Source organism: Lissotriton helveticus, chromosome 2_2, assembly GCF_964261635.1.
Source record: "Lissotriton helveticus chromosome 2_2, aLisHel1.1, whole genome shotgun sequence".
Lineage (NCBI taxonomy): Eukaryota > Metazoa > Chordata > Amphibia > Caudata > Salamandridae > Lissotriton > Lissotriton helveticus.
The window spans coordinates 123,626,527-123,640,018 of NC_136060.1; the positions used below are offsets into that span (position 1 = coordinate 123,626,527).

Here is a 13,492-nt window from a genome sequence, read left to right on the forward strand (position 1 = left end):
TATTTGCAGCCTGAAGTCTCCAGTTCAATATGGTGTCAGTCTTTTCCCCTGTGATCATTTCCTGCCTATATCACTTTCAAGTGGGCATGGGAAACAGACAAATATGGCAATGCCTCTATTATCTTGATTTTTGGTTGCATTTATTGCCCACCAAGCTGCCTATTTAACTTAAATTGTTAGCACTCTTTCGCTGCCACAGGATTCCTTTGGAAATCTTTTTTCTGGAAGACCTCATGCTGGACTCGTTCTCAACCCAGATTTCAGGGTGGTTTTGGTGTCCCGTTTTTCAGCTTCAACATCACTTCCCTTCCACAATCAGCAATTCTAACTAAAATAAATGGAAACAAAATAAATATTGTCAATGAGATGTTATCTGCCCTTTGTGACTTTTTCTTCCTGACACCCTCTTGAGGATGCATTTGACACCTTTCATGTGTACATTACTATACAGCCTCACAGCGTCTGCTCTTTGACATTCTGGCTGCACTGTCTGCCGCGATGTGTACCAGCAACGGCGATTGGGCCGAAATCTTCCAATGGAACCCTGAAGGGGAAGATCACTCGCCCTCCGCGCAGGCTGCTCCGGGCTCGGCTGAGAAGGGTAGCGAGTGTACGGGAGGGCCGACCAAGAGGCAAGACGGACGACGCGCTCCTTCTACACAGGACACGCAACCCCCTCCGGAGAGAAGGGGGAGAGGTTTGGCTGCCGACAATCCCCGTTCGGTCGGCCTTATGGTGGCTGATCTCCTCAGAGGATCAGCAGCAAGACAGGATCTACAGCGGCGAGGCTCTCCTGAAAATAGCGAATCAGACCGTTTTGACAGTAACCCTGCAACATTACAGTCACCGAAGAATGTGCCCAAGCATGGATCTCCAGAAAAGAAGCAGAAAGCTGGGCCCCCCATCCAACGCCAGGAAAAAGGTATGCCGGCAGTCTCCCACTCTCTCCCCACCGGCACTAACTAAGGCTAAGGGTAAAGGGATGCTCTGCCGTTCAAATGTAAGTTTCATATGTGGTGCTCATTATAGCAAATGAACATAGTACAGAAAATATGGGGTTACCCTCCCTGTGAATGGGGAGGGCCTGGATCACCTGGGGGGGGGGGGGGGGCCAAAGAAGCAGATGGCCTGGATTTAAGGGCTGCTTTGAACCCGGCTCCACCGAGCTTACCCCCACCCGATGTTTGCAGCTATAACTTTCATGAATTAGAAATCCATGGTGTTAATAACCAGCCATCAAGCATCACACTGTTAGGGCTACACTGGCGGGGGTGGGGGGGAAGTATCAATGTAAAAATATCGATTTGCACAAATATCAAGGTAAAAATATTGTGGGTCAGAAATTTAGACAGATAAAATATCGTGGTCAAGAATATCGATTTTAGGTAGGTAATATTGATGTTTAAAATATCGAAGTGTTTAATATTGTTTGCCAAAATATAATTGTTAAAAATATCGATTTTTTATTAATGTCATGTATTTTAGTATATATTTTATATGTATGTGATGTATGTTTTTTGTATAAGAATTGTTTGTATTTTTATTATATGTGTTATTATTTTTGTAGTCATTAATTTTTTTACTTTGACTTTTGCGTTTTTAGTTCCGTAGCAGGTTGTGGGAAGTAATTTAATTATATAAAATGTATAGATTATTTTTAGTTGTTATTAAAAACAAATATTTGAATTTTGCGTTTTTAGTTCAGTAGCAGGTTGTGGGTTTATAGGAGAATAGGGTGGGAAGTAATTTAATTATATTAAATGCATTGACTATTTTTTATTTATTAATATTTGTTTAATTGAGATGTTATAGAGTTAAATGTGTAAAGTAGATTGTTATGAATAAATTAAAAATTTGTTGTTAACTAATTTTAATTACTTAATTGGCAATTAATGGTAATTGTGTAATTAGTTTTAGGTGTGTGTTGTGGTGTTTATAGGTGTAAATTTTGGAAAGGGTTGGAAGTAATTTATCTTTAATTGATGAATTAATAATTATATGTTAATTAATTTTGAATAATTACTTAGTAAATAATTATGGTAATTGTATAATTTTATAATTAGTTTTAGGTGTGTTTGTGGTGCTTATATGTGTAAATTGTGGATATTGGTGGGAATTTATTTATTTTTAATTGATGAATTAATAATTAGTTGTTAATTGATTTTAAATAATTAATTAGTAATTATTTATGGTTATTGTGTAATTAGTTTAAGGTGTGTTTTGTGGTGTTTATAGGTGTAAATGGTGGGAAGGTTGGGAAGTAATTTATTGTTAATTGATGAATTAATAATTAGTTGTTAATTAATTTAAATTAATTAAATAGAAATTAATTATGGTAATTGTGTAATTAATTTTAAGTGTGAGTTGTGGATATTATAGTGTTACAGCATGTGTATTTAATGAATGTTTATTTTTTCCTAATACTAGTTTTTTAATTGATTATAATTATGTTAATTATGGAAATAAATGTAAATAAAACTGTTGACTTTTTTTATTGGTGTGGTGTTATAGGGTAGGAAATAAAATGAATAAATGTATGTTTTATATAATTTTTTGGTTTGTTAATATTTGCTCCTTTAAAATAATTATTTTTTAGAAATGTATTTATTGATTTATTTTATATAATATTTGTAGCTTTATGTTGTATGTAACTTATATTATAATATGTGAGGAAAAGTGTTCTTCTGATTGGCATCATTTGTACCGAGACTCCATTGCTTTTTCATTGCCATCTCACGACCCACTTGGTCGTTTCTGCTGAGGAAAATCTAACTAACACGACAACAGCCATCTTGCAGCCTGCATTTCCGCCCAGGAACTGTCGCACACCCAACCCCCCTGTTCTTGCAGTTCAACAGAAAGCCACGAGACACTCACACCCTGTGTAAATGATTTGTTTTCCATCTCCTGCTCCCAGCCTGGTAAACATCCTTGACACCGTGATCAGGTTATCTGGACAATGGTCTGACTGCTGGGCCTTGATCAGGGTGATTAAACAATGACCTGAAAGACCGGGCTTTGATCAAGGTGATTAAACAATGACCTGAAAGACTGAGCCTTGATCAAGCCAAGTGAAAAATGATTTGTGTACCAAGCCTTGACCATGTCACCATCTACAAACGTTGTCTGGATCTGGTTATCAACTGCAAACACTGCCCTGATTGAACAATTAACTAACAGCCAAAAGACTGAGATGAATACGTATAAAAGGCTTGTAAGCTGCAGAGTAAAGCAGCAGCCTCCTCTGTCTTGTTTCTGACGAGCTAGGGACTCTGTTTCATAGCCCGGGCTATTTGAATAAATCTGGGTTCCTCCTGCAGATGAAGGCTCCTGTGTCTCTTTTTACTACGTATGAAGGGTATCGAAGGCTTGGGCGGTTCCCCCGCCACCCAGACCCAGTAAGTGGGTTAATCCGGTTCTTCATATGTGTTCTTTTTATATGTTTAATATATTTCATTGTATATTTTTTTTATATTGTTTATTTATTTTTATGATTTTTAAAATGTTTTCTATTGTTTAAATGTTGTTAGTAATTTTTGTTTTTCTGCTATCCTACACTTTCCCTAATGTTGTACTCACTGGAGTGGGAATAGTAATGTTTGCCCCTCTGCTATCCAGCACTGTCCCTACTGTTGCACTCACTGAAGTAGGAATAGTAATTTTTACCCCTTCGCTATCCAGCACTTTCCCTACTGTTGCACTCACTGGAGTGGGACTAGTCAGGGCTTTAAGTGTGCTCAGTCTCACCGGTGCTGAGCACCGACATTGTGTTAAAGGGGGCCTCGAAACGGGTCTCTATCCGGCTCTGTTTTGTGCCCTGGCAGAGGCGGTCCTTTTTTCCCTGAACTGCAGTGACAGATGCACATCGATGTATGCGTGCTAACACTGCTCACTACTCACCAGTGGAAAAGTTACAGCATGATGTCATACCAGGTGAGCTTTGTAAAGGAAGGGAAATCCTTTGAAAAGGATCATTTTCTCTCTGGATTTCCCTTCTCCTTTTGAAACTCAGGAGCAGCAATATTGTGGTGGTGTCACCAGGGCTTTACGTGGAAGCTTTTTCAATATTATATACAAGCCATAGTTGCTGCTAATTTATCTTATGCAACTAACAACCAATGAAAAAAGTCAATAGTCCTGACTTTAGGTATGATGTTACTTGTGGTACCATATATCTGGATTCAATGACAGAAACAGCAAAATACCAGTTGGCGGCACGCTATGCTGAGCCCAGATTTTTAGCTTATGTGTTTTAAGCCACGCCCTTATTTACATTGGCCACTCCCCTTTGAGAGCCCTCCCCCCAGTTTTTTCATCCCACTTAAAGCCATGGGAATAGAATTTTTTACCCTTGTTCTATCCAATACTTTTCCCACTTTTGCCCTCACTGGAGTGGGAATAGTAATTTTTACCCCTCCGCTATCTAGCACTTTCCCTATTGTTGCACTCACTGGAGTGGGAATAGTAACTTTTACCCCTCCGCTATCCAACACTTTCCCTACTGTTGCAGTCACTGGAGTGGGATTAGTAATTTGTATCCCTCCGGTAATCAGCACTTTCCCCACTGTTGCACTCACTGGAGTGGGAATAGTAATTTTTACCTCTTCGTTATCCAACACTTTTCCTACTGTTGCACTCAGTGGAGTGGGAATAGTAATTTTTACCCCTATGCTATCCAACATTTTCCCTACTGTTGCACTCTCTGGAGGGCGAATAGTAATTTTAACCCCCAACGCAATCCAACACTTTCCCTACTGTTGCACTGACTGTAGTTGGAATAGTAAATGTAATTATTTTGCTATCCAACTTTTTCCCTACTGTTGCATTTATTGTATTGCGAAATGTACGTTTGAATTGTTTTGAATAATTTAATGTTTTAATTTATTATAGATTTTGTTTAATTATTGACATATTTATATTTGTATTTGTATGTAATTCTAAAGTTTAAAAATTTAAAAAGTTAATCGTTAAAATATATGTATATGTATAAATTATTATGTTTGTGTGTTTATATTTTTATACATTAAGTTTATTTGTTATATTTAGGTAAAATGTATATTACATTTAATTTATTTTGTTAAAAATATTATTAATATTTAATGTATTAAATATGTTAAATATATTTTTAATCAATAATTTTTACATCATTATTTTTGTACTTACCTGTTTAAGTATAGGGAGTCAATATTTTTGCATTCTATATTTTTTCATCTATATTTTTAACAATTATATTATGTCAGTGAACCAAGTTTGTTGAAGGAAAATCATATTATTTAAATCCCTTTAAAGTGCTTAGGCAGTAGCATTTCACGAGATTAAGTAGCCAGGACTTTCTCCTAGTTCTTCATTGAAGCAAATAACAAACCACCACATAACACGTAACATATCATACTACAAATGTTTAAGTTATCTTATATCCCACTTCTGACCAAGAAGAGGACAGTCTAAGGTGAGAGAATGGATGTATTAGAGATCAACAGTCTGCCCTCCCGTAATGCTCACACAAATTGAGACACTATACAAAAGGCATATCCCTTCCTTTGCTCTGGGTCAAACAAAACATATAATCAAGAGGCTCCTATTAATCTTCTATTAGGAACTAGAGACATCTTGGGTGGTTCTCCTCACCGACTGTTTGACTGATTTTCTCTTAAAGTTACTAAAATATTCTAGCAGTGCAGAAATTACACATTGAAATCTAGATGGCCTTGTTAAGAGTATACCTCAGATCTTTAGCCTTTCAATTTTTTTTTTCAGCTTTTGTCTATTTTTGGTGAAGGATTACATCCATACTCAGCATAGAGCCACGAAGTGTAGCAATTTGTTTGCAGCCTCTGAAGTAGGTTTTGACATTCAGTGAATAACATAAAGAAGAGCTGTGCATTGTGCCAAAGTAGTATCTCCCCTTCTTGGTCTACCATGATATCCAAGTCATCCAGGAGGCAAATAAATATTGGCTGTTTCTGGTGTCACCTAAAGCGAGCCAAGAGGGAGTTGATGAGCATAGGTGAGTAGTTAATATGTTTATTAGGCATTCAATGATTTTAGGAATGAAGGGACTACTGTAGGTGGTCATGTAAATTACAGGCAACTCCGGGCCTGTTAGCCAGACACAAAAGGCCCTGAATGTATGATACTTCTCTATATGTTCGTAAAAACAAAAGCAAATCATACATTGCAATTCTACAGCACTCTTTTAAGCAGTTCTTAATAGTTAAACTACCCCCCCCCCCCCTGTGATGAACAATCATTGGCAAAGCCAATATGGCTGATAGCTTTGTGTTAGATGATGTGTTTGGTAATAATTGGACAAATAGTGTATGCCGCCCTCTGTAGTCCAAGAAAGAAGATCCCATAAAGAGGCAACATCGTAATCTACAATGATGTGAAACCTGGGAGCAGAGCATTAATAGAGTTAGCCTGTACCCTCAAACAAGAGCGTTATGCAAAAGAGTTAAAGGATGTAGCTTGCATTGTACGGAGCGAGCGTAAATGGCATGCTCACCAAAAAAATATAATGCAGATACTTTTGACAAAGGCGTAGCATTTTTAAGAATTCCTACTTCTGTGCATGCCTTTACTTGGCGAGGAAAAAAAAAGCTTGAAATTCAGTTGCATTTTTATAATGACACATTAATGTGCAATGGCAAATAGTGAACAGCACAGTGTCTTTGTAACTGTGTAAGTCTCCCAAACAAAGAAATCTTCCTAAATTGAAAAGCCATAAACCAGCAATTAAGATCTATCAAATACTTAAATGAACACATATTTGTGTTAATTCAACAAAAAGACTATGTCAGCCACTTCTCCAGAATGGTCACTAATTTCATTCCAATTCCTTTTGCAGATTTACACAATTAACGTCTTAGATCAGTAATGCCATTCAGAGGTTCTGTAGTTATAGTTATGCCTTTCATTTATGCATTCATACTGGACCATTCACTGGTTCATATGTCCACTCTTCAAAATATTACCTCAAAATGAGCTTCTCTTCACCCAAGACAAGCAATGAGGAAGCTGGCTTTTCATCGCCCAGAAAAAGGGGGCAAATGTGTTCGAATATGAAATATGACATCAGGGGCAGAGGTTCGCCTTATACTCTGCGAGGAAGGCAAGGGATATGGGGATACCCAAAGAGTAAAAAACAAACAAAAACTCTGAACTATTTAGTTTGTCGCATCACCTTTATACGTTTTTTTGGTAGTGGGTAGTTTTCAAGTGAAATTCTAAATATACGTAGTACTCTACGGAAGCTGATTTTTAGTTAGTTGTTATCAAAGTAAACCACTCAAAATGGTTAATAAGGAGCTGGACCACTCTCAATTAGGTCTTCTGCAAATGTGGAGGATGCAACACCTTCTATTGCCTGGCTTACGGATAAAGCAAAATAAGTGATAGCACACGAACTCCTAAACCGCAAAGATGTGTTGTGCTTTAGCCAGAATGACACAAAAACACGCGTGCACCGCGACTCTCATTCCATCCAACAGCCCAGAGCGTTAAGCACAATAGACTGAACTGTCAGGAGCAATTCCTTAGGAAAACACATTTAATAAAGACGGTATGTATTCCACTTATTATGAAATAACCAGTGTAGGTTATGTATTGTTCAACGGTCTGTGTTCTTACTAAAGGTGTTACATATTCCTACCGAAATTAAATTTTACCGCGTTACACGTGCCCATTTCATTTTCTTTTTTAAACTAAAGAAAATACATTTATAAGTTATAACAGACGTGTTCCGATACTGCGTAATAATAGTGCACCTGCACTTTACAGCGATAAAAACAGCAATAGAAAGCAAAAAACTGCGTTTAGTAGTAAATGTGTGGGGATCCTTCCCGACAAACAAGATAAAGCAGTATTGTATGCTTACTTACTGTCAGCCTTCTAGGTAATGTAAGGCCCTTCTGTTTTTCACAATGTGTATGTGAAGCGCTCTGCTACCTACGGGTATAGCTAGCGCTATACAAAACTTTTAATATAAAAAAAATAAATTAAAAATATGCAGCATACCCGCCATACAAGGAATTAAGCCAGTATATTTACTGTCCCTGCCACGTCCGTAAATGTGGAAGTAGCAGTAGACGTGTAGCGAATGTTTGTTTCATTTAACAGTAGAATATTACAATCGACTTGATTAATTTTCGTGAGGTATCTTACTGTTCAGTTTGTTGTATTGGGAATTTTATTTTTAGTTTTTAAGTTGTAATTCCAGTTTTTCATGTTTTAAAATGTGCAGTTGACAATAGGAAAGTATGAAATCTAACAATCACGGACTTGTGCTCTGAGCGTCTCTCTTGTACCACATTAGAAAGCTGCGTGGCGGTGAGGTGAGTGATGGCTTGTGGTGAGTAGTAGCTGTGTGGGAGCGATGTGAGTTTTGAATGCATGGCAGTGAGGCGGGGTGGCTGTGTGTAAGTGAGGTGCGCGGTGACTACAATCAGGGCCGGTCCTAGGCCTTCTGAGGCCTCGGGCGAAAGGGAAGATGCGAGGCCCCCCTTGTTGCATATTGCGTCACAAGAAGTGACATCACAGAAAGCGACATCGCAGTACTATTGATCTTATTTGGCATCACTGAAGCTAACTAATGTGGATATCAGTAACATGGACAAAAAGTAGAGGGGATTGAAAACACGTGAGCAAATATCAATTTATTATAAAAAGTAGATAAAATTAAATATTGCAATGAAACAAGGTTGAGAGAATGAACACAATGCTTGTTGCAAAATGCAGTGAGGTCACAAACTCCAAACCAGATCGCTTGTAACCACAAAAATGTTTGAACATCTGGCCCATGGCTCTTCTAGCTGACAAGTTAAAACTTTTTGATTCTGCTGGTTTTAGTTTGAAAGTGAAAATTACATAGATTGGTCCAAAGATCGCCGACCTTGCACCAGGAAGCTTAGCACCTACAACAGTGATTACTCAGGATCAGGCACGTTGCCCATTGGGCTCAAAGGGCTTCAGCATCTTTTTAATTGAGATTTTTCAAACAAAGAGTACAGGCACAGTATAGAAGAAAGAGGAGCAATCGCATAGTGGGGTATGAGGACTGTGAGACGGAACAGCATGCTTTGCTATCAAGTTGTAGAGTCAAGGTACCATCATGACGTAACATAACATAGTAACATTTAATCTTAGTATCCTAGGTCATAGGTGCTTGAGATGAGTAAGGAGCTATAAGAGGACTGGCGAGTGTTGAAGCGCAGAGAATTCTAGAGGAGGCCACCTCACCTACCGGTAGTGAACAGCAATGTAGAGCAGACTTTTTGTGCAGTGGCGAGCGTTACTATTACGTAATCTTTAAGGGTGTGTAATATACCGACCTTGGAAGGTTAAAAGTGTTAGCTTGCCTAGGCACGATTTACGTGTAGGAACCGCAGGTCAGGAGTGAGCATCTGATTTACTGACACATCTTGCCAGTAACGCATAAAGAGCATCTTCTGGTCCATGCCGTACTTCAGGACTAGAGGATAAAATGCATTTTGAAGCAATATGGTTGAGAAGTTGATAGCATGGCCATCGAAATGATCACTGCAAGAAGTCACTCAGCACCACCACAGCACCACTCAGCACCACCACAGCATCACTCAGCGCCACCTCAGCATCACTCAGCACCACCACAGCACCACTCAGCACCACCACAGCACCACTCAGCACCACCACAGCATCACTCAGCACCACCACGGCACCACTCAGCACCACCACGGCACCACTCAGCACCACCACAGCACCACTCAGCACCACCACAGCACCACTCAGCACCACCACAGCATCACTCAGCACCACCACAGCATCACTCAGCACTACCACAGCACCACTCAGCACCACCACACCACCACAGCATCACTCAGCATCACCACAGCATCACTCAGCACCACTCAGCACCACCACAGCATCACTCAGCACCACCACAGCATCACTCAGCACCACCACAGCCTCACTCAGCACCACCACAGCATCACTCAGCACCACCACAGCATCACTCAGCACCACCACAGCACCACTCAGCACCACCACACCACCACTCGGCACCACCACAGCATCCCTCAGCACCACCACAGCATCACTCAGCACCACCACAGCATCACCACTCAGCACCACCACAGCACCACCACAGCACCACCACAGCATCACTCAGTGCCACCCCAGCATCCCTCAGCACCACCACAGCATCACTCAGCGCCACCCCAGCATCACTCAGCGCCATCACATTATCACTCAGCACCACCACAGCACCACTCAGCACCACCACAGCACCACTCAGCACCACCACAGCACCACTCACGGCCTCCACAGCATCACTCACGGCCACCACAGCATCACTCAGGGGCACCACAACATCACTATGCGCTACCATAGCATCACTGAAAGCCACAGCATCACTCGTCGCCGCCACAGCATCACTCGTCGCCACCACATCACTCCGCGCCATCACAGCATCAATATGTGCAACCATTCAACAACAACTGGTTCAAATACATTCTCTCAATGTTTCAAGCTTTATTACAAATGTCACAAAACGATGTTAATATTTCACTTCTGTTCTTGGATTTTCTTCACAATAAAATACACTGAACATAATCTTCACAAAAGTTATTTACAAAAGTTTAAGCTGTTGCCATTATAAATTACAATCACTTTTATTTAAGTATTAATTAATTAAAAAATTAAAAGCCATTGTTATTTGTAATATCAATACATCTAAGTCACGTAAATACAAAACATGTTGCTTTACAAATGCTAAAGGTGTCACATTTGCGAAAGTTATAACTATTGGCATTGTAAATGACAAAGCTATTAATTTAGCTATTTTCAAAACCAAGACATAAATAATAAAATTGTCATTTACAAGACCAATAGCTCAAACTTTCCTAATGCGAGACCTATTGCATTGCAAATGCTTGTTTAAAAGGTCCACTATACTTAAACGGCAAGGTGCTGTTCTACTAGTAATTTATGAACGTAGTTTCCACTGCAACTGATTTTGCTTCACTTACTTTTTCACGTCTCTGCTTCCTGCCCAATAGCCACCGATGGCTACTATGCCCACATTACAAAGATGATAATTTTGTAGTCCAGGACAGGCTCATTGGAGGCATACATTGCCACCTTCACTAACTTGCCAAATGTATCACCAATATATAAATGAGTCCTGCTTAAAACCTACACTCTTTCTGCGCTTTCTGAAACAGACACCGAAGGCTACAAGGCCCAGGGAAGGGGGCCCCCACACCATGACCTTCCAGCTCGACACAGTGCTATGAGGCCCTGGGAGGGGGCCCCCCTCCCCTGGGCCTTCAAACCGTAACAAGGCACTTCCCAAGACACTGCAGAGAGCTCATCAGAGAGCAAAAAAAAAAAAAAAAAAAACGTCAGCTGAAGGGGTGTGCTTCAATTGTAGCTGTACCTAGCTTAGATGGCAACAGTAAATATATTTTCGATGTGTATGTAATATTGCCCCCCCTGTCAGATCAGTACAAGTCAAATATTGCTTATGCATACATTTTAAGATACAAGACACTGCCCTACCAAGATTCGAAGTATAACAAAAGCCAGTTGATCTGGCTGCTCCCTCCTCCCCTCACCCACCTTCTCTTACCTGTGTCCGGCTGGTGCTCGAAAGAAACAAAGGGGCCTCTGTTGCTTGGATACAAAATGCCCAAACAGAGCCGAGAATGGCCGGTACTTAACCAAGGCGCCCGAGGCGCTGCCGGGGGCCCTGAAGTGAGCTGTGAAAGTGTGACCTTTCACAGGGGCGCGAGGCCCCCTGTGTTTTGCTGAGCGCGAGGCCCTGGGCGGCTGCCCACACTGCCCATGCCTAGCGCCGGCCCTGACTACAATACAAAGTGGGGTGAGTGATGTCGGTGTGCCAGTGAGGTGAGTGCAGGTAAGGTGACTGAGTGAAGCCTCTGTGGTAGTAAGATGAGTAAAGACTCTGTGGCGGTGAGGTGAGTGAGGGCTACATGGCAAGGATGCGAGTGGTGGCTCCGAAGGGGTGAGCTTAGATAACTGTGGGACGGTTTATTGATGTTGCAGTTTTATTAAGCGCGAACTCGATATCAGAGCGCTTTACAGGGGCACCAGTTGCATTGCAGACGTATACATTCATTTCTTTTACGCGAGGGGAGATTAACTGTTAAGCGATTTGCCCAGAATCACATGGGGCTTGAGCCTCTGCCAGACTCGAACCTGATTTCCCAGCTTCAAAGTCGGCCGCTCTAACCGTTAAGCCACACCTCTTACCGGTGGCTACATGGGAGGGAGCAGAATAGTGACTGTGTGGCAGTGAGATGATTGGGGATTGAGTGGCTGTGATGTGAATGCTGCGGGGGTAGTGAGGTGAATGGTGGCTGTGTGTCAGTGAGGAGATTGATGGTTGCGTGGCTGTGATGTGAATGCTGCGGGCGCAGTGAGATGAATGGTGGCTCTGTGTCAGTGAGGAGATTGATGGTTGCGTGGCTGTGATGTGAATGCTGCGGGGGTAGTGAGGTGAATGGTGGCTCTGTGTCAATGAGGCGATTGATGGTTGCGTGGCTGTGATGTGAATGCTGCGGCCGCAGTGAGATAAATGGTGGCTGTGTGTCAGTGAGGAGATTGATGGTTGCGTGGCTGTGATGTGAATGCTGCGGGGGTAGTGAGGTGAATGGTGGCTCTGTGTCAATGAGGCGATTGATGGTTGCGTGGCTGTGATGTGAATGCTGCGGGCGCAGTGAGGTGAATGGCGGCTGTGTGGCTTTAAGGTGAGTGCTGCGGGGGCAGTGAGGTGATTGGTGCTCGCGTAGCAGTGAGGCGAGAGGTGGCTGTGTGTCAGTGAGGTGAGTTGCGACCGGGCAGTGCTCACCTGTGCAGGAAGCTCCGCATCTGCTTCGCTCCGGCTTCTGGGCCTTGGTATTCCTCATCCAGGGGTACAGCGTGCCATGCGAACACTGCGTGCCAGGGTTAGAGGCACAGCCAGAGGCCATGAAGTGGGAGGGCTCGAGCCCTGCTTTAGCTGTCAGCGCATACTGTCCGTGCTCACTGCCCCCTCTGACGCACGCTGCCCCCAGAGGCACTCCCCCGCAGATGGGCCGCGTCTGTGCGTACAGGCAGGCTGGGGGGCTCTGCCTGAAGTACTCCAGCTCGTCTCCACGAGCTCCGTGGCCATTCTCTAAGAAAACCCCCCGGCCCTCCATCATGCCCTCCATGGCCGGCGCCTCAGGGGCGAGGTGGCCGCAGCTCTGTCAAGAGATCCGCACCGGGGCCTCGCAGTGCAGGACAGGAGTGAGCAGTCACACCGGAGAGGACAGGTGAGGTACCCTCCTCCTGGGTCCTCCCGAGGCGCCCTGCCCATGCCTGCAGGGTAAATACGCGTCACCGTCGAGGCACCTCGTCCAGTCAGCTCACGGAGGAAGCAGTCAGATGCAACAGGTATTCATTCACCAGTGCCCCCTCCCGCCCACTGAGTTCACAGGGCCTCGCACGCATCTAGCGCCTGCTCTGTTTACTT

At 42.4% G+C, this 13,492-nt stretch overlaps 1 protein-coding gene across 1 annotated transcript in view; it reads right to left on the reverse strand.

The window, feature by feature from the left end:
* LOC144821638 (pancreas/duodenum homeobox protein 1-like) overlaps positions 1–13,190 on the reverse strand; it is a 92,334-nt gene extending 79,144 nt beyond the window's left edge. Inside the window, exon 1 of the mRNA XM_078678874.1 lies at positions 12,848–13,190. Within this exon, the coding sequence (XP_078535000.1) occupies positions 12,848–13,190 (343 nt within the window). The remainder of the gene's footprint in view (positions 1–12,847) is intronic.
* Positions 13,191–13,492: the final 302 nt, after the last annotated feature.